Source organism: Cynocephalus volans, chromosome 10, assembly GCF_027409185.1.
Source record: "Cynocephalus volans isolate mCynVol1 chromosome 10, mCynVol1.pri, whole genome shotgun sequence".
NCBI lineage: Eukaryota > Metazoa > Chordata > Mammalia > Dermoptera > Cynocephalidae > Cynocephalus > Cynocephalus volans.
In genome coordinates this window covers 31,783,029-31,808,317 of record NC_084469.1, presented here as the reverse complement: position 1 = coordinate 31,808,317, position 25,289 = coordinate 31,783,029, and the positions used below count along the sequence as shown (strand labels likewise).

The 25,289-nt window shown below is 55.7% G+C and overlaps 1 protein-coding gene across 1 annotated transcript; it reads right to left on the bottom strand.

Moving 5' to 3' along the window:
* Positions 1-1,075: 1,075 nt before the first annotated feature.
* Positions 1,076-21,660, bottom strand: SMTNL2 (smoothelin like 2). The gene is made up of 8 exons (XM_063111938.1): positions 21,129-21,660; positions 13,352-13,439; positions 12,682-12,924; positions 11,986-12,061; positions 10,832-11,011; positions 9,633-9,750; positions 9,081-9,232; positions 1,076-2,028 (listed from the first exon to the last, which is right to left on the bottom strand). The coding sequence occupies exons 1-8, from the start codon at positions 21,525-21,527 to the stop codon at positions 1,902-1,904; spliced, it is 1,383 nt and encodes a 460-aa protein (XP_062968008.1). The 5' UTR covers positions 21,528-21,660; the 3' UTR covers positions 1,076-1,901.
* Positions 21,661-25,289: the final 3,629 nt, after the last annotated feature.

Here is a 25,289-nt window from a genome sequence, read left to right as displayed (position 1 = left end):
ATAACCCTCACACCATGTCCTGGAGGTAATCAAGTTTAAAATTCATTAACTCTTATGATCCCTCACTTCCCCCTCCCCCCAAACCACAGACAAGAACCAACTCATGGAACCAATTCTAAAAATATCCAGTCTGTGTTATGCTGAATGTGAGACGTGTGGGACACCATTCCTAAAGTTTAAGAGAAGTTGTTCCTTATTCTGGTGGGATCTGCTCTGTTTTATGTGCAGAGGTGCAAGGCCACATCTGCAACACAGGAGAGTTCCATTTGACATGTGTGAGTTCTCAGTAACATATAGGCATGCTTTTTATAGAGCCCTGGTGTTCCCGAATTGGCTTTAGATTTGAAACTCTAAGCTTCAGTTATGTGTCTCTGCTAATAATAGGGCTCACCTTTCTAAGCCTACAAGAGATGAGAGAGCTAAAAAGGAAATGGGTCCCACTATGGGAGAACCCAAGAGACAGTGCAAGGCTGTGTCCCGAACAAATCAACCAAGACTACTACTCACCCATCTGAAATCTCTGCTGTGTTCCTCCCCATACCCCCAAGGGTCTTCTGTCCCCCAACACATAAGGTACACACATGTGACTCCACCAAGGCACACAAGCACTGGGGTTTACAGCCCACTCATGAGATGAAGATAGCTCCTTAAAGGGAAGTTCGTGGCTAAAATCCAACCCAATTATAAAATGACTCTAGAATAAGCTGATGTCTGGAGCTTTACAGAATCTAAAGATTTTTCTACGAAAATCCTACCAAACAGTAGTGAAAATAAACCAGTGCTCCTTCCTGGGTTTCCTCCAAGTACGCGACAACCCCAAAACTTGCTATCTTGGGCCACTGTTTATCTCATAGGGACATCAATCAACATCCAGGGGACAGATCCCCAAGGGGGGAATGTTCTGTTCATGCTCCTTCGAAGACATGAAGATGGGCGAATGACAGGCAAATTCGGAGACAGCAAGTGTCGTTTCAACTTTCTGGGCAAGCGACTTAAGTACAGAAACAGTTAAGGTGGGATTTTAAGTAGATCTTCATTCAAACGTGGGCAAAGTCTCTAATTCACAGAACCCACACCTACCAAATAGAAATAACAAATCCCAAGCAAAGTTCGACACATATTTTTATGTACAACTGGGTCAACGGTACAGATGGAATTACTTTTTATAAATATTTGCAGTAAATTCCCCAAGAAAAACGTGAATAAAAACTCTCAGCACAAAGGGCCTATCCTTCCCCAAAAGAGCCTATTCTTAGCCAAACACTTGCAGGGCCTCTTAAGAAGAACAAGAGCACTTGGGGACCAAGGTGAGAGCCTTCCCATCTCCCCCGGAGAGCACAGGTGACTTGAAGATCATCTGTGGCCCAGGACCTGGGAGTGATTAAACTGTTTCTTCCCTAGACTTGAGTCTTCTTTGTCAAGCTGCTGATTAAGTGGTCTGTTTTCTGGCACTTGCCCAGAGGGAGGGAGGAAAGAGACCTACAATAGTGTAAGGAAGTTAAAAAAAAAAACTCTGGGTATTTTGATAAAAAACACTTGGTAATCAACATAACCCTGTAAAGCCGATGTATCCAATTCACAGGAGGGAAAATCGTAATTTAGCATTCGGTCATCTACAGAGACAAGCATTTCTTTAGGAAGATCATGATTTAGCACCACTTTCTCTCTCTCTGGTAATTTTTCCTTTTCCTCGGAGCCCTTGGCTGGCAGAGCACGGCTCAGCGGTGCTTTTAATCAGGAACACAGCTGGCCGTGAAGGGGAGCGCAGTCACACGCCACAGGACAAACAGCGTGCTCGCCCCAAAGGCCACACTCTTCTGGGGTCATCCCGATGTGGGGAACGCCAGCAGCCCCGCAGTCTCTTCCTGGCATTGCTATTTGGCTCTCCCGGCCCAAGGGCTTTACTCGAAGCGACGCAGGTGGTTGTATAGCGACTGGACGTAGGTGAAGACGCACATGGGGTCCGGCCTGCGTCCCATCACCATCATATCTTCCACTTCGATGAGGCGCTCACAGTTCGCCAGATTCCTGAAAACACAGAGGCCCCCATCAGAACAATGGTCCCAGCAACCAGCCAGCCCATGGCCACAGCAAGACCATCGTCAGGACACAAGGACAGACCTCGGCCTGGAGCCAGTGGGGAATTCAAATAACCCCTGGCTCAACCTGGTCTAATGCAGCGTTTCCTGAACTCCCATAGCCATGAGCCACCTATACAAAACCATATTCTGATTTAAATAGACTTTATATTTTAAGTGAAATTTAAGTTAAAAAATTAAATGTATATCAGTAGTATATGGAAAACCAGCATGACCTATAAACATAAATTTAAAATAAAGCAAAAAATAGTGCCTGGCTAGCTCAGTTGGTAGAGCATGAGACTCTTAAAATAAAGCAAAAAAATAAATTCACCCATTCGCCTCCTAAAAGTGTTTTTAAACTTTTTTTTTTTAAACCATGAAAGATGTTTTTCAGCATGATTCAGCACACACATACATGTATGAGGGATCTTCAAAAAGTTCAGGGGAAGGTTTGTATTATCTTTTTGTTTTTAAAGATGACCGGTAAGGGGATCTTAAGCCTTGACTTGGTGCTGTCAGCACCACGCTCTCCCAAGTGAGCTGCAGGATGGCCCCTGTATTATCTTTTAATTCCATTTTTTCATGAACTTTTTGAAGCACCCTCGTGTGTGGAAATAAAGTTTCACAGAAATACTTACCCTTACTACTGCTGCGATTTTCTCTATAATATTTCATGTGTATTTCTCCCCCCCCACCTCCCCATTTTTTAAAGCTGTTTATGAACCACTAAGTTGATTTTACAATCTACTAATGGGTCATAACTGGCAATTTAGGCCTCATGCCCGGGGAAACACTGGCCTAACTTTGGGCCCTCTGGTATAGACTTGTATGTGAACTGTGGCCTGTCACTGGTTCTGGCAGGGTGGCTGAAGGCCTCATGGTGCAAGAAGATGAGCGTCCACAGTGACGACGTCGCACAGCACATCTCAGTACTGAGTCCCACAATAACAGCAGACGTCCCCTGCAGTGCCAAGCGCTGCCCCCACACCCTCTGACTCTGCTCACAGTACGACTGGTTCCCCTGGGCACCAGATGTATCTGGCCTGCCATTACCAGGCAGGACCTAAAGGGCAAACACGACTGCACCTGTTCCAATGGTCAGTGCCCTTCCTACAGCAGCTGCATGCACTACTGTATTCCAGTCTTTTCTTTTTAATTTTTCTTTTCCAAATCAATAAGTGCATGAGTGTCAGGGTTCAAATCCCAGCTCCATCTCTTATTAGATATATGACTTTGGGCAACACACTTCATTTCTCTGGGCCTCAGTTTCCCTGTCTGGGATAACATCCACCTCACAGAGTGCTATGAGAAGTAAGGAGCTAATCCATGCCAATCAGTTGGCACAGCGTCTGGCACATCAAAAGAGCTCAATACACATCCGAGATTATTATTGCTGCAGTTTCTATGATCATGCCCCGCTTTCAGCAGCAGAGTGGATCACGAAGAAAAGAGGCCTGAATGTGAAACCTAATTAGTAGGGTTCAGGTCCTGACTCTGCCAATCACTTCACCTTTCTGTGCCCATTTCCTTGGCAGAAAATCAGAAAAACCTCTGTTCTCCCTCTCCATGGGCTTGTTGGGAGGTGGTGCTTCCACACGTGTCTTTATGCACCTTGTTCCCCAGCGAGCAAGCCAGGGCCCCTCTGACCCACCCCGAGCTTGGGAGCCTGTTCGGCAAGACTCACTTAGCACTTTCTACCAGGACGTGGAGCGGGGGCAGCTCCCTGGGCTGCTCGCTCCAGAGACAAAGACTGTAACATGACCACTCGGCCTGCTCTGTGGTGCTGGCCAGATGCCAGGCCTCCTATCAGAAAGCAAATGTCAATGCAAAATGGAGACATCTGTCCCGGATCCCATCCCTACCTCCCCCTCGTGTTTGGAGCCGGCACCATCTCTCCAAAGGACAGGCCAGGGCAGGGCTCGGTGCTGGGGAGGGTGACCCTCTGATGAGGGCAGGCATGCAAAGGTGCTTTGTCCACAGTAAAGGACTGAAAATCTGAGTTCTTCGGAGAGGCCAAGACCTGAGTTCACCTTCTGGAACTATCATTTAGCATCTAGTGCCCCCCTCCTCACCTGCCTCCCTCCCTCCCAGGCTTGCTTTTCAGAGGATCCCAGGTGTGTGTGCTCAGGTTATCACAGTGATAATGGTGGCCTTGGTGGTCCCCCATGTTAAATGATGACAGCATTGGAACACTAGGACCTCAGCCTTGGAAGAGACCGCAAACATCACCCCATCCAAACATCCCCATAAAGGCCCTGCCTCGGCGTGCTCACCCCAGGTCCAGGGAAAGGGTACCTAACTTCCTCCAAGGACAGTTCAAACCCCTCTGCAGATGGCTCTGGCCATGAGAAAGTTTTTCCTTATGCCCTTTTCCCTCTTGGTCCTTTCTACCTATTGATCCCTCGAGGCTATTCTCAGTCTAATTCTTTTCCCCACAAAAGAGCCCTTCACATGTTGGAAGAGAACCTTCATATCCATGTCTTTCGCTGAAATTAAATATCTCTGGTTCCTTTTTTTTTTTTTTTAAAGATGACCCGTAAGATCTTTACCCTTGACTTGGTGTTGTCAGCACCACGCTCTCCCAAGTGAGCTAATCGGCCATCCCTATATGGGGATCTGAACCCGTGGCCTTGGTGTTATCAGCACCACATTCTCCGGAGTGAGCCACGGGCCGGACCTCTCTGGTTCCTTAACTGTCCCCACAAAGGGCACCTTGGACCTTGTCCTCTGAACTGGTTCTAGTTTCTCTCTAGCCCACTTCACAGGAGGCACTCAGAATCTCTGGCATTTTCCAGGCATTGTCCAACCGTGCAGAAGAGAGCAAGCTGACCCTCTTCCTCATTTCTAGAGGCTGCATTTACCCTCTAATTAAAGTGCCCTCTGCCACCACCCAGATGGCAAGCCATGGACAAGGTGCTGGCTTCCCCAGCAGACACCCACGAGACTGGGCCAGCTGGTCCCCACCCACCCTACTGTTATTTTTAAGTGGAGCAGACAAGAGTGAGGGGACTCCTGAGGAGGGGGTCGCAATATGCAACATGCAGCCACTGTCACCTGGCTCCCTCTTTTCTTTCCTGCTGTCACCTCTGCCCCTCACCCACTTCTTCCTTTGGGGCACTCCAAATTCTCCCTCCCACAGGTAGAGCAGCATCCCTATCTTTGAGGCGTGGCACAGCCCACATCAGACCATCAAGAACACTTGCCTTTCACCCTAGATTGTCCCTACAAAGAGAGCTTTCCCTGCAAAGAGAGCTTTTCCCTGCAAAGAGAGCTTTCCCTGCAGAAAGTTTTCCTTGCAAAGAGAGCTTTCCCTGCAGAAAGTTTTCCTTGCAAAGAGGGCTTTTAACTGCAAAGAGAGCTTTCCCTGCAAAGAGAGCACTCTCCCTCAGACACTGGCGCCAGCTGCGATGTGCTGATTACTAGATTCCTAGAAGATGCAGACACAGGTTGAACAAAACTTGGGAGGAAAGAAATGAGAAAAGAAAAATGATAATCAGCATTGACTATCAAAATATTTGTCTCAAAATATCAGAGGCTTCAACTGCCTTTTAAATTTAAAAAAAAAAAAAAAACTACTTTTGTAAAAATGATACAAGCTTGTTTTAAATAATTCAAACAACATGGAAAAGTCCAAAGAAGAAAATAGAGATCACCTCAAATGCCACTGCACAGCAAGAACAGGATTAACGTGGCCTGCCACCATTTTTTAAATGCTTATGCTGCCCCTTCTTGTTAGGGTCTGGGGAAAAGGTTTAAAGGGTTTTCTCCTACTCTTATCTTTTGTGATCTTCAGCTACCCCAGGGCTGGCCTGAAAGGGAGATGGAGGAAGGGTGGGGTGGGGTACAGGGTATTTTTATTCTTTTAAGCCTACTCTAAATGCAGACCAGGATGCCAGGGCTCAGGCTACTGCCTCCTGTCTAGTTTTAGACAGAGACACATGGACACTACAAATAGCCTGGAAGCCCCTTCTGCTTAAGCGTAACCTGAGAGCAGGACACATTCCCCGCAGGGCAAGCGGGAAGCCTCAGGCCTCACGTCCTGTGCTCTGGCTCTGCCGAGAGGTGGGGAGGAAGAGTGCAGGAGGGTCAGGCGCCCGCCGGATTCGGCCCGTTCCATAAAAGGGTCTGGTCCTCCCTAGTTCCAGGCCCTGAACACCTGTCAGACAAGGGAAGCTCGCTGTGCTGTCAACACCACATCACTCACACAGATTAGGCCACCAGGAATCTCTGAGACCGTAAACGATTGGGGGGAGGGGCAGCACACACCACTTTTACTGCAAAGTTCCCTGATGTGTCTTTGTGCCTTTAAGGCACTTGCTCACAGAAGGGTCTGGAAACATTTCCTTGCTGATGCAAGGTGGATCCACTGTTGAGGACCTGTGTCCTCTCCCCTCATCCTACACTGCCTGCTCCTAAACTGCCCTTCTTAGTTCTGTCCTCTGCCTGCACAGCTGGCTCGCGTGTCCACTCAACTTGTGTGGCAAATTTAAGGAATATCTGTTTAGGACATTGCTGTCCCATATCCTCAAGCAGGTGTCCCTATGATTTCTTTCCAGCTTTTTAAACCAACCTATTGTCCAAGAAACTAGGTGATCCAAGCTGCTGTCCTCCCAAGAGGGCCCGGGAGGCGAGCCATCTTCCCAGGCCTCTCCCCCTCATACCTGCGAGAGATAGAGATACTTGCAAGGGGAACTCACGAGTGCAGGCACTTCCAGGCTCTGAGCAAGCTCCCCACACAGCCCTCCCGTCAGCAGAACTCATGTCTGTGGCCCCATCACAACATCCTCCCCTCCTCAGCAGGGAGCAGGCTCAGGCCACAGGGAGGCAAGGCCAAGGTTTTTACCCTGCTGTTTGCTCTGGAGCAGAGGGAGGCAAAACACAAACCAGCCTGCACTGCCACCCCCCCAAGATGGGAATAGAAGAAACATCTGTTTGGAGTCTAGAGTCTCTGTGAACCCAAAACTCATGCTGGGAAAGCACAGCCTGGAATCACTCTGGCTGCCAAAGGAAGCTGTGTTCCTTGCAGGCTGGGGTGCAGGGCCCCCACCCCATGGCCCAGGGCATCCCTCTCTCTGCCACAGCCCAGCTCGGTCTACAGCTGAGTGTGACCATGACGGGCAGGGCAGGAGCTGGCACCACTTGGTCTAGTGAATTTAGACAGTGAAGAACACTAAGTTGAGTGTGGCATGCCCCCCACCCCAGGTTAGGGTGGGTCTTGGGGTGCCCACATCAGACCCCAACCTTGTGTACACAAAACCTGTCTGACTTTTGACAGTCGCCGTTTCTGGGCTTCAAGCAGCTGGGCCTCCTCGTCGTGAGCCAGCCCCTCCCCAACATCATGTCACTGCCCTTGGCTCCACTTCACCCCTGCCTGGATCCAGTTGCATAACACACCCCTCCAGAGCCGTTTCTGCAATTACGATGACAACTAATCCCAAGCAGCCAAGAAAGAGAAGGCTTTTAAAGTATACAAGGAGCTCTTATGACCCCAAGGGGCTGAGAGCCTAAGCCCGTCATCCGAGACAACACAACAGGGCCGATACTAATATTCCAAAAACTCAGGCCGAGGAGCTCAGAGCCAGAATCCCCATCCTTCCCCACCCCCACCCCCACCCCCACCCCGTGCAAGAGTTGCTGCGCCAGAGAGGCAAGACTTAACAATTCCAAGTGCAGGTTCTGAGACCCGCTGGCCTGAATCCTTCCCTGGCCATGCTCAGGGCCCGGCATTGGGGCGCAGGTGACAGGTCTGGGGTGAGGCCTCTTTCAACCCAGCAAGCACATGAGGAGCACCTCCCAGACGTGGGCACTGAGGACTCAGACAAGAAACAGACACTGCCAGTCACAGACAGATCTCAGAGGCTGACAACAGGAGGTACAAAGGTGGGGAGGGAGGGGCAGAGTGATAAATGCACCCCCAGGAAACTCAGCTTTGGGGACAGCCTTCCTTCTGTCTGACCTTCAGAGAGCTCAGCCTTACGCAGGCCTGACATCGCTCATCTGTGCCTGCTCTGTGCCCATAGGCAGTGATGGACCACAGCAATGGCTCTGCGGCCCTCTGCCTTCTGATCAGCATAAGCCAACAGGGGTCCTGGCGTGAGGGCAGGAGGGGTACAAGGGCAGTGCTCATTCTGTGGCCTGCCCCTCGCCAGGTCACTGTGAGCTGGCTGCACCCACGTGCCCAAAGTTATTCTCTCCCCATGCAGCTATTCTCTCACTGCCAGTAACTCCAAGCCACGCTGGTACCAGCCCTGCACTGCTATCATCTGCCCCAAGGCTGCTGCACTATGCTCCTGCCCCTCAGTCCTGCCCATACCTTTGTAACGAGTCCCTTTATTAAACTCTCCTCAGCCAGGGTGAACACACACCTGCTGCCCACCAGAGCCCTGACGGACAGAGCCTGCTTTGCCAACTCTCCCAACGCTCTGAGGGCTGCCCTTGGCTGATAACCAAATCTCAACTGGCTTCCCAAGTGCCTCCTGATCCCAGAACTGCCCCGCCACCCCCAAATCTTCTCCCTATGGGACTTAAAAAGGTAGGCAATTTCCTAGTAAATGATAAAACAATACATAGGGAAGCAAAATCTACTTATTAGAAGCAAAATCTACTTTTTTAAATGTCCCAGATATTATGCAATTTCCTGCTGATCAGCAGCTGTGGCCTGTCCAAGCAACTGTGTCTCTACACCAGCCCAGAGAGAACAGACTCAATTCTCTGGGGGGACCTGGTCCCACTGCCCCTACACTCTGTCTGTTGTTGGTCTCCCACACTGCACCCCAGAGGCTGGGCACCCAGCAAAGAGGGAGGCTGCACAAATCCACCCCCCACCAGGCCTCAGTCTCCCCATCTGTACAAGAGGCAGACAGACTGGATGGCCTCAAGGTCCCTCAGCTCTTTGGATTGCTGCCCCATGTCCTGTTCACCCCTGTGACCCGCCTGGGGCAGAAGTCGGGCCCGGGGTACATGCTGGGGCTGGTAGCCAGTGGGACCCGCCCTGCTTACTCGGCCATGGTAAAGGCCAACTCGAAGTTCTTCTGCCGCTGCATGGGGCTCAGGGCGTTGTAGTCGAAGGCGTCAGGGAAGAAGGAATGCACCAGGGCACAGAAGGCCATCCCGTCGCTCCAACTGGAGGAGAAGTTCTGCAGGTCCACGTGCTGCAAGCAGGGCAAGGGGTCGGTGAGAGGAGGAGGGGGAAGGCTGGCTCCCACGGCAGCTCCCCCAACCCAATTCAATCCCCATGAGCCTGTTCTCCCAGCTCCTTCCCCAGGCCCACCACCCACCCAGCTCAGCAACAAGCCAGCACTCCCAGACCTCACCCCAAACACTGTGCTGGACTAGTCTGCTTGGGACTATACACAGGTTCCTGGAATTTCTAAGCACATGCTGCAGGCAGCTAGGTACCCACTTGGAAGGCACGATTTCTCCGGCTCCTACCCCTTCCCCCAGCCTTGGTGGGCTCTTGCCCTGGCCAGGAGAATGAAAGCAGGGGCTGAGGCTTGGTCAAGCCTCTGGCCAGGGGACCCAGTAGCCAGGGGGCAGGACTCTGGGGCTCACCTGGTAGCCCAGAGTCTTGCTGCGGCACCACTCGAGCAGGATCTGCTTGATGCTGCTGGCACTGGCCACGCCAAAGCTCTGCGACCGCTTCAGCTTGGCCCGAGCCTCGCCCTTTCCCCTGTGGAGAGAGGGCAAGCCTGCTGTGGGGGCTGCCCCTCCAGCTGCCATCTTCCACCTCGGTCTGGCGTGGGGGGCTGGGGGGAACACCCCCAGGGAAGGCGCCCTACCTGTTCTGCTCACCCAGGGGAGATGGTCGGTGCCCGACGGCCACCTCCACGCACAACCCCACATACCAGCTACTCAGCCTCCTCTGATCGGTTCTGGCAGGACCATCCTGCCCCTTCTAGCCCTCCAGGTCCCCTGTTATTTCCCAGACCAAGAAGCAGGGGTCACTTGGTAATCCTGAGACAGAGGACCTGAGCCCGCACAGGCCTAGGCCACTGTACCCTGCTTGGAACACTTTCCCCCTTCCCTTCACCGCACCCCTCCTCTGTCCTCTGAGCCCTCCCCTCAATGGAGGGCCTCCCTCCCTCACCGCTCTTCCCCAGCCAGGAGGGATGGTTTCCTCCTCTGGACCCAAGGACACTCCCTAATGGCCAAGATAAGGTTGTTAGAGGTCAGTGGAGACACTTCCTGGGCCTGTCTCCCTCACTAGAGTTGAGCAGAGACTGTCATCTTCATCATCTCACCAGGCCTGGGCCACACCCCGTATACAGCAGGCATCAATATCACGCACTGACAAGAGGACTGGCTAAATATTCAAATGTGGCCATACGCTCTACCAGGGCACGGCAGTGAGGGTGGGCACCTGTGTCCCACTGCGTCGACCCTTCAGTCCTCAGGCACATCCAACCCCACAGCTGGGCCTGCCCACTCCAGCCAGGAACCCCAACCCCAGTCATGCCCAGAAGCTAAAGGAGCGACCACCCATGAGGAAGGGGGGGTGGCTTGGCAATGGAGGAGAGGAGAGGGGCTCCCCACCCCACAGCCCTCTTCTCCCCACAACTGGGCACCCTGCCCCCCAACCTGTCCTGTGGCCCAGCCCTGACCTGTGCCGTGCCCAAGAGGCCTTGTCCTGAGGAACGGGGGCCCTGGGGAACAGGACAGGGCCGGGCCTTGCTACGCTGTGCCCACCTGACCACAGTCTGGGCCTGGGCCTACTCTGGGGCCCTGGCCTGGTCTGGGGCGAGCGTCCGTACTTGCCCGCCGTGTCCTGCTCCCACTTCTCAAACAGCGCCTTCCGGGCCTGCGCCTCCGACGTGCGGGGCAGCGTCTGTGACCTCACCAGCTCCCTGCGACGCTCCCCCTGGCGACGGGACTGAGTCGTGGCTGGCGGCTGCAGGGATGGGGGTGACTGAGGTGGCGTCACCAGCAGCGGGCTGAGGAGAGAACCACCGAGTCAGGAACACCGGCCCAGCCATCACCTGCTCACCTGGGCCCCGGGGTCTCCCCCGCACTGAGTGTGAGTGAGGTGGACAGTCTGCATGCACACTGCAGATGGCGCTACAGTAGCAGTCACAGAGGAAGCCCCACTTGCTCCCATCCCCAACTGGTTTGGCAGGTTTTCTGAACCTAGCTGCCCTCGGAAGCCAGCCCAACTTCAGAAGGAACAGGGTGCCCCCTCTCTGGGCATAGCCACCCCTTGGCAGGTGTCAATGCCTGGGGAGGGTGCAGACACCCTCCTTGGGCAGGAGGTGTACCCAGAACCAGCCCACCAGGCCCAGGCCTCCTCTCCCACCACCACTACATAAGATCCCCTTTGTTCTCCCCTGGAACAGTTTGCCAGAAAGTCACAATTCTTTTATTATTAAAAGAAAAAAAAAAAAAAGGCCAAGCCCTCCTCCACTGCCAGCTCCAATCGCAGTACAGCTGGCCTGGGAGAGCACCAGGACTACTGCAGGCCCAAGGAGGCCTGGACCGCAGGGAAGCCCCTGCTGACCTGCCCAGCCCAGGGGCCGCTCCGGGAACCTCCTCAGCCTGTGCTCAGGAAGTCCCCAGCTCTGAGGGACCCAGCCAGCTGGGATGGAGGAAGAGAAAGTGCAGGATAGGAGGATCCCTCCTCCTGTGGGACTGAGACACCCTCTCCAATCTTTGGACTGACTTGCTTTGAAGGGTCCACAGCCTTATTTCTCCAAACAAAATTCTCCACCAAGCCCCACTGCCTCATTTCTCCTGCTCGCACTGTACCCACCAACCCTGCCGTCTCAGTTCTCCAGAGGCCCAGCCCAGGGGGCCGCCTGCTCCTGGGGTCCACACAGAGAGGTCCCAGCATCTGAGGTAGAGCAGAGCCACCCCCAGGGAAGTATGGCTCCCAGGGGAGTGATGCCCCAACAGAAACACAGCCCTGACTCACCTGTTGGAGCACTTGCCTGCCATCACTGCCCCGTAGCCAGAACTCGACACAGACCGTGTGAAAGAGGAACTCTTCTCTGCAGGACAAGGGAGGGAGAGAGGTGACAAACCCTGGCCTCAGAGAGGGCCACCTACAGCCTCCCTTCCTCTGATGGCTCTGCCCATTCACCCAGCATCATTCCACAAACAAGCAGGAGCCCCTGGGCTAAGATGGCCTTGCCTCAGCAAACAGATGAGGAGAAAGGAGGGTGGTTACACAGAGCAATGACATAAAAGAGGTCTTCTCAACTGTCCCCCACCTGCTCTCGAGAGCACAGAGCCCAGGGCCTCCAGCAAACACTGTTCCCAAACCCTACTCGCAGAAGCCCGTAAAGCTCCACCCCAGGACACACTACCGAGGCCTGACACAGACCCAAGATAGGCCTGGGGGGCCCTAAGGGATGGGACTGTGCCAAATGTGCAGGGCAAGAGGCCACCTTCTAACCACAGCCCCCAACTGTGATAAAAGCCACGGTCGTCCCCCATGGGGGATGATGCTATTTCCTGGCATCTCTGGAGAGGAGTCGGGCTAAGGGAAGGGGTCACAGTGACAGGCAGAGGTGGGGCCAGTGACTCTCCCATCAACTCCCCCAGCCCCTGCCCTCCCTCTCCCACCTCAGGTGGGGTCTGCCCTCAGGTCCTGCTCTCCTGCTCATACCACTTGGACTGGGAGTCCAGGATGTGGTGGCTTCGCTGGGACTCGAACTGAAGCCCCCCAGCATGGCAGCAGATGTGGGTGACAGAGCTGAGGCTGAGGTCTCCCCAGAGAACCTCTCGGAGACACGGGTGACGGCCGTGACTGGCTGGTGGGGCAGCTGCAAGTTGAGGCTCACGGGGCGAGGCTTGGGGGGCTCCGGTGCCGGAAAGGTTTGGGCAACCTCAGAGGGTCCATCGCCTGGACCTGGAACATGTGACAGCAGTGGTGTGGGGTCAGCTGTGGTAGCCACAGGGGACTCAGACATCCCAGGAGGGCTCCAGCTTCCTTCAACCTTCCTTCCATCTCCTCCAGGAAGGCCTGCCTGACCACTCCAGCCTCCCTGACGTCCCCTTCTGGGGATGTCTTGCTGCTCCAACCAGGGCTGATTCTTCTCCAACTTCCGCTCATAGCCAGCTCAATAAATACTAGTTGACTTGTCAGTCCACTCTCTACCCGGTTCAGTGTTTGGACAATTCCTCAGCCCCTGCTTGCTTTCCTCCTGACACGGGGAAGCTCACTACCTTACGAGATCTCCCATTTCCCTCTGAGTTTAAAAAGTTCTACTTCACACTGAATGAGGCCACCTCCTGGCAAACCTACCCAGCCCCTCCTCCCTGCCCTCAGGCCCTACCTGCCCCTGGCTGGTGCCCGTTCTCCATGATGCCCGGGTTTGAGGGCCTTCTCAGCTCCAGCTCGCTGGCTTCGTCGTGATCCACACTCTACAGAGACACAAACACCACTGAGGCCCTGTCAACTAGGGCCAGTTGTCCACCCCCAAAATCACTTTCCAAAGCCCCTCCTGGCTCTGGCAGGGCAAACATCACTCATTTTGAGAGTAAATAGCCTCTGGGAGGTACAGTAATGAGCCAAAGTCACACAGCAAGCTGGGATGGAGCCACCCCAGCTGCTGAGCCCCTGAGACCCTTAGAGGCAAACTGGGCTCAGCCCAGAGCCCAAAAAAGCGGGGGACACAGGTCAAGACTGAGGGTTCTGAAGGAGTGTGTGAGGCGGCCCCATCCCTTCCCCTAGGCTGGACCACGTGACAGGGTTGGGAGAGCCTGGGTCCCCGCTCCTCCCACTGGGCCAGGCTGCCATGGTGCCTGGGCGGGAGCAGCAGGAACCAGAGACACAAGGTCCTTTTGGGCCTGTGATGGGCAGTGTGGCTCCGTCATGCTGAGGTCTTTTCACAGGATGCAGAGACAAAAGATTTACCCGGATGTGCAGAGTGCAGGGGCCTGACTGGCTCCATGCCACCCCTCCAGCCCTCTCTGGCTGCAGCAGTGGGTGGGTAGGGTAGGGAGTAGACAGAGGGACAAGTCGGAAAGCCTAGGACCCTCAGACAGCCAAGACCAAGGGACAGTGGGAAAGCCTGGGACCCTCGCTGTGCTGCCAACCCCCATGCAACCTGGGCCACGTCATGTCCCCTCTGGGTCTCAGTTTCCCTGTTTGAGAAATGGGAGCAGGCTATGCAAATACCATTTGACATTTACCAAATGTCAAGCCCTTTTTCTGGGCATGCCACTTATACCAACTCCCTTCTGTCCTCCCAGGTGGGTGCTACCAGCCCCATTTTACAGACGGAACCCAAGGGCTAAGAGAGGGGACGTGTGCGGCCCACAGTCGTACAGAGAAAAACAGTGGGGATATGGGCCAGGAAGGAAGCTCTCCTCACCCTTGGTCCTGCCCTCCTCCCACTGAGGGGGTGTGGGAGGCTCAGAGCATCTGTGGGGCTGATGGGATCTGCCTAGCAAAGAGAGACAGAGGCAGACCCCAACCAAGGGCTCTCCTAAGAGTCCATAATAGGTGGCTTGAGAGGTTGGCAGTGCTTCCTGCTAGATGCCTCCAGGCTGGCCCCCTGCTCTACAAGCTTCCCAGACAAATAACAACTCATCCCCAGCCCCAGGCAGCTCAGCTCCTCTTGCAGCCCTACAGCAGGTACCCACCCTGCCAAGGGGGAATCAGTCTGGCAGGGGAGGCAGGCTCATGAACCGACCGTGCTGAGCCAGCATGAGGATTCCTAAGACAGACTTCATCCAGCACAGCAGGGCAGGGAGGGCTCCCCAGAGGTAGGGATGCCTGAGCCAAGTCCAGAGTGAGCCAGGTGGATGAAGAGGGGAGGCCATTTCCAGCAGAGTAACTAGCAGAGACATCAAGTCACAAGCATGCTGATCACGCACAACTGGGCGCGGGGTGGCTGGAGAAGCCCCATGTGGCCCAAGCTGCCCTGAGTATTCGGACCTGACTCCTCAAACAAGAAGGAGCCAGAGGTCATAATCTCTGTGCTTCAGGAACACCCTTCAGAAGCAGCAAGCGAGTGGCACGGAAAGATCAGATGGCAACCTGGGGGGTGCAGGGTGGGGACCTGGGGAGGGGAGAAGGGGCAGTGGGAGGGCCAAGGGAGAAGGACTCAGAGCTTTTGGGAGAAAGGGATCTGGCGGGGCGAGTGAGCAGAGGTGGAGGACAGGAGGGTGGCAAGCCTCTTGGCGTGGGGCCTGGGTGACCGGGAAGGGAGGGGATGTGGTGGGTCAGGGGCAGGTTTGGGGGGAAACACGATGAGTGTAAAGGGGCCCCTGAGACATCAGAGGGTTGAGGAGGTAGCTGGATACTTGAGTCTGAAGTTTAACAGAAAGGAAGGACGAGCAACGGAGAAACAAGTCATAGCACCCAAGGCTCCCGGGAGCCCTGCGGAGCTAACAGGGCCAAGGGGGCCCGGCTGAGGCACCCACATTTCAGAACACAGAGGAGGCGTCGGCGGAGGAGAATGAGAAGGAGCAGCCAGAGAGGCAGGAAAGAAGCCCGAGGAAGGGTGAGAAAGCCGGGAGGAAGTGTGTCCTCAGGCAGGAGAATCCAAAGGCGGCCTGGGGTCCAGGAAAAGAAGGTCAAGACAGGATCGGGACAATGTCCACTGGATTTAGCAAAAAGAGGTCACTGGTGATGGCTGTAGAAACTGGATCAGAGGCACGGGGAGTGGGGCAGGAGACAGCCTAGGGGAAGTCAGAAATGAAGACAACACAGTAACTTTAGCCACGATGGGAGCTGGGGGAAGGGGTCTGAGGGGTCTTCCAGATCAAAGTGGTAGGGCCACATTGATAGGCGAAAAGAAAGGCTCCAGCAAGGTGAGGGGACCATCCGAGGGTGGGGTTCCTGGGGAGGTGAGAGAGCACAGGACCCAGAGCCCGGGGAGAGCCTGGCCTTGGAGTGCAGGTGACCCCTCCACTTCTGATTCAGGAGGGTGGAGGAGCAGACAAGGCTAGAGAAAGGCGTAGGGCATCTGCTGGCACTCCAGAGCAGGGAGGGCATCCCCAAAGCCACAGAGTAGCTGAGCTGAAGCCAAGTCAGTAGGGGGAGGAGATCCAGCCAGGCCAGCTGGAACCTCAGCCCCCCTGTCACCACAGCCCACTCAGCTCTAGGGTCTCCATGTCCCCCCACCCACCCTACTCTGGTCTAACAGGTTCCACAGGTCCAGGCAGGGGCCCAAAGGGACAGGCTGATGGTGAAAGCATTCTCTCAGGAATGTGGGTCTCTATGGGGGGCTCCCCACAGACACCTGTTCCTGCATGTTGCAGGCCCCCCAACTGCCCCCCCCCATGATGCCCCAGGGGACCGGACACCACAACCAGATGGGAAATAGATTCTGCACCAGCTAAAGGGTCTCCAGCAAAGGAGGGACAGGGGTTGGGCTAAGTCAGGCTGGGAGGCGACTACAACGGGGACGTGTGGCTGCGCAGACTCCCATACTCCCTGCCCCTCATCCCCCAGCGCCAGACTAAGAACGCTCCTCACCTGGGGAAAGGGCACTGTCCATGCCACAGGCCAAGGAGCAAGGGGCTATTCTGAGACCACCTCTAACCCATCACCACACAGTTGGGGAAACCAAGCCTGGGGCAGGGAGAAGCATGCTTCTAAATTCACACTGAGGCTAAAGGCAGTGGCAGAGCCAAGGCATGGGACGTGGGTCTTCTCCCCCAACCTGGGGCCCTGTCCACAAAGTGATCTGGCCTTCCGGAGAGCAGAGAGGACACCTCAAGACAAACTTATCTCCCAGGACCTGGGTCAGGGTGAGCCCTGGCCCCATCAGAGCTGTCTCAGCCAGATGAGGGGGAGGAAGAGGAACAGGACTGTCACAGAACGCAGAGTCCCAAAACCAAAGGGCCAAGCCAGGCTGGGCTGCAGCAAGCTGTTCTCCTAGGGCCCAAGCCCACCCATGGGGGACTCTGGCATGCTCCCCCAGTGGGCTACCAACTTCCTTTGGTGGGGGCAGCCTGCCTCAGCCACGGTGAAGGGAACCAGTATGTGCTGGGACCAGAGCAGAAATCACTGGAGAGCCCTGGAGCTGGGGACAGGTCCTGTTGAGCTGGCCTGACACTCCCAAGACTCCCCCTCCGGCTTTGTCTTAAGAAGGGGAAGGTTTCCCACGAGGCAGCCCAGGCCTGGGAACATTAGGGGGAGAAGCGAAGGATGAGATAAGTCTGATTTCAGGGACTCCGGGAGACCAGACCCTCCTCCTGGGAAGGTTTTTTAACATTTTGTGGGAGAGAGAATAATACCTCAGGCTTTCTCAGTGCTGCCTGAGCCATGCAGGCTCCTACGTGGACACGGGAGCCCATGTGTGTGTCCAGCACAGCCCCCGCAGGCCAGAAACCCCTCCTAAAATGGTTAGCACTGCTGCCCCAGCCCTCCACTCACATCACAGTTTTAAAGGACTCAATTCAAACTTCTCTCTATGCATTTAACTCTCTTATCACACAGTGTGTCTGGGAAAGGAAGGCAGATAAGGCAAGTCTGGTTTCTTTCATGGTTGGACTCCGACACCAGGCTCCTGAGAGTTGTTCCTGAGGGACTCCACTGCCTCAGCCATGGGGCCACAGCGGCTCCAGCTTAGCCAAGGATGATGTGTTGGGGGAACGACTCTGGCCCAGCCTCCTGGGACCAGGACCTGGCCTCAGGCTGCTGCCATCTGCCCCAGGCTCCCAGCTGGTTCCTGGCTCCTGGCTCCCTGCTTTCTTCTCCAGGTCAGACAACAGCAGTGTCTCCCAGGACTTTGAACTTTTGTTAACCCCAATCCATCCCAGCCTGCTCAGCATTCAGGGCCCAACAGGGCTAAACCAATTCCTCTTGGTTTTTTGGTTTATTTGTTTTTTGTTTTTGTTTTTTGGTGACTGGAGGATACGGGGATCCAAACCTTTGACCCTGGTGTTAGCAACACTGCCCTCCAGCCAATTGAGCTAACCAGTCAACTCCCTGCTCTTGGTTTTAGATACAGGGAAACTGAGTTCCAGTTAGGTAGGAGGAGATGCCCCCAAGGGCTCACAGCAAACGTTCTAAAAGCATCTCCTGTCTGTTCCAGGGTCTCGGGCCGCCTGCAGGGAGTCTTCCCTGATTACTCCCACTGAGAAATGCCCTGTCCTGTTCTTCCTCACTGATTTGCCCTGACCATTCCTCTATGGTCCACGTCTTCTCATGCTGTAGCAAGGTCAAGGTTTGCGCACTCAGAAGCAGTCCCTTTCTGCACTGAGTTCAAGGCACATTTATATTCTAGGGACAACCCACCTCCAACCCCTATAGTCCCCAGTTTGAAAGCAAAAGGGTCTCTAAATCCCATTGTTTGTTACAGAAGGTTGGTGTAACACCAGCCTCAATAACGCCTGACCACAAACCAAGTAGTACAGCCACCACTGGCTGTTGTGCATGGGATGAGACCCTCACCTCCAGCTCCCCTGCCACACAGTCAAGAGGAGAGGCCAAACAACCAGCAGCCCAGCACCCGGCTGTGACTCTCTGTCCATCATACACACAGTCTTGTCCCAGAACCCTGATTCCTTGTCCATGGCCAAGCACCCAATCACATGCTGCTGGTCACAGCGTGCAAGCTGGAACATGCAGATGGCTGCATGCAACCCTCTCACTACCAGAAACTGCCTCGGAGCCTGTGTCAGTGCTCCTGGGAGGGTGGGCTGCAAGACAGCCCAGTGCTTCTGGGGTCAGGCAGGGGGAAGCTGTCTCAGGCCCAGGGAGCCAGGGCTCAGGGGACTACAGACCCTCTGACCCCACTGAATGGTGACCATCCTCCACCCAGAACGCTCAACTATACTTGCTGCCCATGCCCCTTGTGCCTTTCTGAAGTCCACAACCTACTCCCCAACTGGGTCTCCATCCTCATCCCCCAACAGGCTGCAGCAACCCTGCTGTCCCCCAACCTCTTCTTCCAGAAGGGCTCCCCTCTCTGGATTTCTAAGAGTGAGCTCTCAGGTCCTCCTCACCCCCAGCAGCTCCTCGGCCTGGTTTTTGATTCCATGAGGCTCTTCTGCTTTGCACAGTGTTCTGGTACAATTGTCCTGAGGACCTCACCCACTCTATGGCTTCAAATGCCAGCTCTGCCCCTAACATCCAGCCTTAACCTCTCTCTGGAGCACCAGATCCATGAATCCACCTGTTCTGGGACAGCTCCACCTGGATATCCCACAGCCCCCTCATGTTTAACATGACCCAAATGGAACCTGGCATCTCCACCCTGATCTGTGACCCAGTAGTCCCCCAAGGCAGGGCTCTTCTCTCTGCCTCTGTTCTCACATCTAAAGACGACCCCACCTGCTGACTGCTCCTCGGAAACTGCTGTCCACGGCAGCCCCATACACACACCACTGCCCCAGCTCAGACCTATCCTTTCTTCTTGGACCACCACAATTAAGTTACCCTTCTCCAGCCACCCTCCAACCCACCAACCATCCCTAAGAGAGCTTGCCAGACACAAGGAAGACCCCGTTCCTCCCCTCACCTACCACCCCCATAAGCAAGAAGACTAGCTTGGCCCAGGTGAATAATGGCCAATTTCCACGGGGAAAAGTCATGACTGGAGAGAATGTTCTATACGAATATGTGTGTATATATATATATACATATACTTACATACACACACACATCTATATGTATATATGACTGAGATTATTTTTCTTAAAACTTGGACAGCTGCTTCCACAAACCGACAAGTAGCAAATGCATGTTAAAATAAAAGCTCAGAAACAACTGATGACACACTTTATTAGGTACACATGAGCCCACAGTGGTGATTCTATGCCATGTGTAGAGTATCGTGTTAATAGGACAAACTTAAGTGTAACCATATGTCCAGACACTATACATGGAGTGCTGGGACTATGCCAGAGGGACAATACCCAACTCCTTTCCCAGCGTCCAGGGTCCTTCACAACTCACCCCTCCACTCTCATACCTGGGGGCTCCATTGGTGGGCATTTCTAACCATTCTGAGGTTGCATGCACAGCCACCCACTCCACCTCCACCTGTGCCAGCCATAGCAAGCCCTGGGTCTCCAGCACAAAGCCTTCCTGAGATACCCACTGGGAAGGGTATTCGGAGCAGAACATCTCTGGTTGCCTGCACTGTTGGTACTACTCAATCTAGGGCCATCCAGGGTCCCAGGCTGGGACCTCCAAGGGCAAGGCCTAATCTGATCCCCCCCTCCTGGCCTCCTGAGTGGCAGCCCAGCCCATAGCAGGACATCTGGTGCTTAATGGTTTGAACCCAGGAGGGGCAGCAGGTGCAGACTACTCAGACCCAGACCCTGGAAACCCAACCCCAGAGCACATGCTTGGTCAGGATAGAAAATCCCATCTAAGGGCCACTGCACACACCATAGAAACATTCTAACTGGGAACTGCCACTCTGGGAGGCCCATGCTCAAGGTAGTGACTGGTCTACACCGGCCTCCGCCCCACCGCCACATGGTGTGGACCTCTGGCCAGTCACTGACCCCAGGAATCCAGACACGGCTCAAGGCCGGTTTCTCCCTCTCTCTCTTCACTGTAAGGGATTTGCCCCCCGCAATGCAGGGTTCCCAGACGCGGCTGAGTCCCGACCAAATAGCGTCTCTCCTCCCCGCCCCCCTCACCCAAGGGCTTGAGTTCTCAATCTGGGTTAATCTATAACCTGAGTCGTCAGGCCTCAGTGAAGCAGCAACGCGGGGGGCACGTTAATGGAGGTGAGGGGATCAAGTGGAGGATACTGACCATTCCTACACGCCCGGAGAGGCCCCAGGCAGTGCCAAATGGTCAGGGGCCGTACCTCAGCGCCCAAGCCCTCACTGTCATGGGACAGAGGGGAGAGGCAGGCAGAACACAGGCATACAGGGCCCGGCTCCAAAGACGGGAGGAGGCCCGAGACAGGTGCAGTGGGCAAGCAAAGCAGTGCTTCTCCTGCCCTCTCCAACTCCGGAGTGGTAGCAGGACCCCCATCACCAAGTCCCAGCGGCCATGGACGCAGATCCCTCAATCCAGCAGACGCGCGCGGGGCGGGCCCTCGGGGCGGAGTGCGGCCCCAAGGCGCGGAACCCCACTGGCCGGCGCACGCGCACCAGCACCCACGCCGGTGCGCCGCGCTCCCGCAGGCTCACCTGGCCGCGGCCGGACAGCGAGAAGGTGGCGTGGCTGGCGAAGCGTGCGGTGCCCAGGCGGGGCGCGCGGTCCGGAACCCCGGGTGCGGGCGGGGGACTGGGTGTGCCGGGCGTGTCGGGCGCGGGGGACAGACCGGTCGCCAAGCCCAGCGCCTCCACCTGGCTCGTCAAGCGCTCGAGCTGCGCCTGCAGCCGCTGGTTGTCGCGCTGCAGCTCGGCCACGGTGCGTGCCAGCGGGCCGGCCAGGCGCAGCGCCTCGGCCACGCGCCGCTCCACGCCACGCTGCAGCCCCTGCATGTCCTCGTGCAGCGCGCGCACCGCGCCCTCCAGCGCCGCCTCGTAGCTGCCCAGCGCCTCGCGCACCGTGCGCGCCTCCTCGGCGTCCGGGGCGGCCTCCATGGCAGAGCGGGGCGCGCCGGACGGAGAGCCGACCGCGGAGGGGAGAGGGTCCGAGTCTCGCAGTCCCGTGCCGCGACTGGTCGCCCGGGGCTGGCTGCACCCGAGGGGCGGCAGGAGGGGCGGACGCGGGGCGGGGCCGCGGGGGCGGGGCCGGCCCGGGGACACCCCCGCTCCTGAAGAGCGGCTGGATGGTGAGGGATTGGGGGCCCCAGAGGCGGCGCCTCGCCTCTCCTCGGGTGCGGAGCCCGGGGGAAGTGCCGAGTCCGAGCTCTCCCACCGCCCCCGACCCCGGAGGAGTGGCGTGTGGCCTGGGGGAGGGGCTGCGGGCTCACCGAAAGAAGGCCCTGGCCCCCAAGTGGACTTTTACTTGGGAGACCACAATGTATTCTCTAGGTGCTCTCGCCCGCAGGGTCGGCCCGAGTTCTACTGGGGTGGAGATTCCCCCACTGGTCAGGGAGACCTGAGAGCATCAGCCCAGCCCCTAGAACTGCCGTCCTGACCCCCACCCTGTGCCGGTCCCCACCCTCCCTACGCGGTGGGCACGGCTCTCACATGCACACACTCACCTGTGGGGCCTTCGCCTGGAATTTCTTGCACCTGTTATAAGACCGCAGGGAGAAGGGGACAGGTGGTGAGATCCCCTCCCTGTCCCTGCAATTATGCGCTCTCCCCTCCCAGTGCTATGGTATGTAGCAAGATCTTTGTGCCCTTCCCGCCAATGGTCGGTAGGGGCTCCAGGCTTGCCGAGAGGCCCCTGTTAAGGAGAGGCTGAGGGCAGACAGTGAGGAAAGGGTGTGCTTAGGGCTGAATCTCCAAATCCTGGGATAGGCGTCTTTGGGACCAATCACCCTTCTCTCCCTATGAAAGTCTCAGTCACTGGCCTCTACCACAGGCCAGGACTCCCACCTCTGTTCCCTCTCAGTGCTCCTTTCATGCCCAAGCCCAGATGGTCCCTACTTCCAAACCCACACACCTCCCAACCATCACAAAAACAGGCAAGAATGGAAACAGTTACTTTAGGATGATAGGATGATGGGCAAAGATACTGTAAGTTTCCCTGTATATTGTAGATTGTAAAGTTTCCGTGTATATTTATTTTATTTAAAATAAAAATGGGAACATTCCATCCTTTGTGCAAAAAAGCCTTTCCTGATTAGCCTTCTCTTTCCCAGGCCTGGCCTGCTTGAAGGAGGCCCAGAGGCTGGGCAGGCACAGCCATATAGTGCACAGGAACAAGAAGTCTGCAAGGCTCATTCCCATCGTGTTCAGCTTCCAAGGATATCTGGAGCCCACAGACCCTCCTGGACTGGCCTTCACTGCCCCAAAGGAGCTGGATCAGCCTAACAGATGCTGACCACTGATTCTGCCCCCTCCCCATGGAGACAGGAAAGAACACTGAGTTACCTAATCCAGGGAGCCTTCCAGCAATTATTTCATGAGAAAGTCAAGTGCCAAAAGGCATGCATGTTATGGTGTGTGTGTGAGTGTGTGTGTGTTCCAAGTAGCCGTCTGGACGGAGTAAGCCAAACCGCTCCCTGCGTTCTTTCTCTGAGTGGAATCTTTGCTAGAGACCTTGAGAGATGCTGCTGTAGCAGCTCTTGCCCCAAGCAGCACTCATAGTCCCTGCAGGTCTGAGCACAGGAGGATGGAGTTCAAACACCCTGGTCTCAGCCAGAAAAGGCTAGTCCCTTCCCTTGCAAGACCCACGGGAAGTCTTGGGAGGGACTGGGCGGGCTGATCCTGGCCCCACAGCTGCTATGCACCTGGCATGTACCTGGACCAGCTGCATAAGCAGTAGGGGTGTGGGGTTCTGGACGTAAGGTTGAGCAGGGGTCCAGCCTTCTCTCTCATCCCCTAGTAGAAGGAAAACTGGCTAGGTCTCTAGGGCAGGAACCCTAATAGGGAGGAGGAAGTGATAGATTGCAGAGACTGGCTGCCCAGGATCCATCCACACTCTCCAACCTTAGATGAGTTGACTGGTCCTTCTTGAGCCACGGTGAGGATATCTAGGAGGGGCTGCTTGGAGGCAGCACAGGGCTCCTTCTGGGCCTGAAGCAGGACTCTGTCAAGGTCAGAGATTGGGGTTCACTGTAGGTTCTGGGAAGGCAGATGGTACAAAAATCAAACCATCCCCCTTGGTTCCTTTCCCTCAGCAGTCAGACCCCTGAGTCAGTAGCTGGAGATGAGCCTAAGAGAGGAGAGATGAAGGAGGAGCATGAGCAAGAGGGTCAGAGGGTTAGAAAGGGAAGGAAGGAGGGAAGGAGGGAGATTCTGGGGTGGGAAAGGGGCGGGACCGAGGACAGCACCACCCTGTGAGCTGGCTCCGTGACAGGTGGGGGAGGTTGCGACTCTGCTCCCAGGCCCAGGCAGCTCCTCTCAGCCCCTCCCTGAGGCCCCCTCCTCCCAGTCTCCTCCAGCTTGGCTTCTTCCCAGTGCCAGGCTGCGAGGGAGGTGAGGGCTGATGAACCTGGCTGAACTCCCTCCACATTCACCAGCCCTGATGTCAGCCCCCAAGTGGAGGCCGACCTCCCACCGAGTCCTGGGGGCTCTGGCGCCTGCCCTTCCAGCTCCCCCTCACCCCGCTCTGACCCCGCTGCGGCCTGCTGGTCCCTCGCTCTGCTCTCCGGTTCTAGGTCGAAGCAGGATGCCGGTCACCTCACAAAATCCTATCCTCGCCAGGCCAAAACCACAAAGTTAGGGAAGTTAGAGTCACAGACCTGAGATGGGGAAACTGAGGGGCAGGGACTGGCCTAAGACCACACAGCAAGGCATGCAAAGATAGGACAGGAACCCAGGGCCCTACCTTGCCCTCTCCTCCCCAGTGACCTTCCTGAGCGACTGCTCTTTGGTCCATCCCTTAACCTCCACGGTCCCCAGGGCTCCAAGCTGGACCACTCCCTCTGTCCTCCACACACCCTCCTTGGGTGGCATCACCCACCCCCACCCCCATGGGGCACTTGCCACCTCCACCCCCAGGCTGGCTTCTCTCCTGAACCACCCTCTTCATACACCCATCTGCCCACAGCCCTCTCCCCTGCAGGTCCCACACACTCCCCAGTCTCTCAGGTCCTGAGGGAACACGCATTGGGTTTACAGGGTAGGGAAAGGACATAAGAAGTGGGATGGTTCAGTCCACTCCAAGACTGGGCCCCACCACCCCTGGCAAACACACCCATCCCCACTCCTCCTCCCAAATCCTGAAATCCAGCCTGTGTCCCTGGAAACCGTTGCCTTGTTATGAGATCCATAGGGGTGGGGATGCAGGGCTTATATTTATCATTTCCTGCCAGGTTGCTGGGTTCAGGAGCCAAGAGGAATGATAAGGAGGGGATAGAAGGCATGATGGAAGCTGTGCAGGAGCAGAGGCCCCAGGGTAGGCAAGTCTTGGAGTCCCCAAGTCTCATCTCCAGCCAGGACCCAGGGCAGTGCCCCGGAGAGGGACACATGGGTCTCTCTGCCCTATTCCCCACAGCTCTGCCTGCCTGAAGCAGAGCTACGGGCTGATCCTGGAACCCTCAGGAACCCAGGAACTTGGGAAGAGACTTCTGCCCCCTGGGGAACTCCAACTCTCCTCGACCAAACCCTCCTTTAAACTCCATCCCTCTTTCCCAGTGGACACTGCCGGACACTCATGTATCTTTTGCATATTCTTCTTTTCCCATGTATCTGAAGATGTGTCTGCACGTGCATCATGCTTGCACGTGCATGTGTGAGTGTGTCTGCGTAGAGGAAATATGTGGAGTTAAGGCGTGTAAACTCTCT

What these genes read in the sequence shown, in the direction of transcription:
- SMTNL2 (XM_063111938.1), bottom strand. Translation starts at nt 21,527, where the DNA reads ATGGAGGCCGCCCCGGACGCCGAGGAGGCGCGCACGGTGCGCGAGGCG. An exon ending in GCAGGCAAGTGCTCCAACAG is followed by an intron (nt 11,012 to 11,985) that starts GTGAGTCAGGGC and finishes TTCTCTCCTCAG; the next exon opens with CCCGCTGCTGGTGACGCCAC. An exon ending in GCAAGACTCTGGGCTACCAG is followed by an intron (nt 9,233 to 9,632) that starts GTGAGCCCCAGA and finishes CCCTGCTTGCAG; the next exon opens with CACGTGGACCTGCAGAACTT.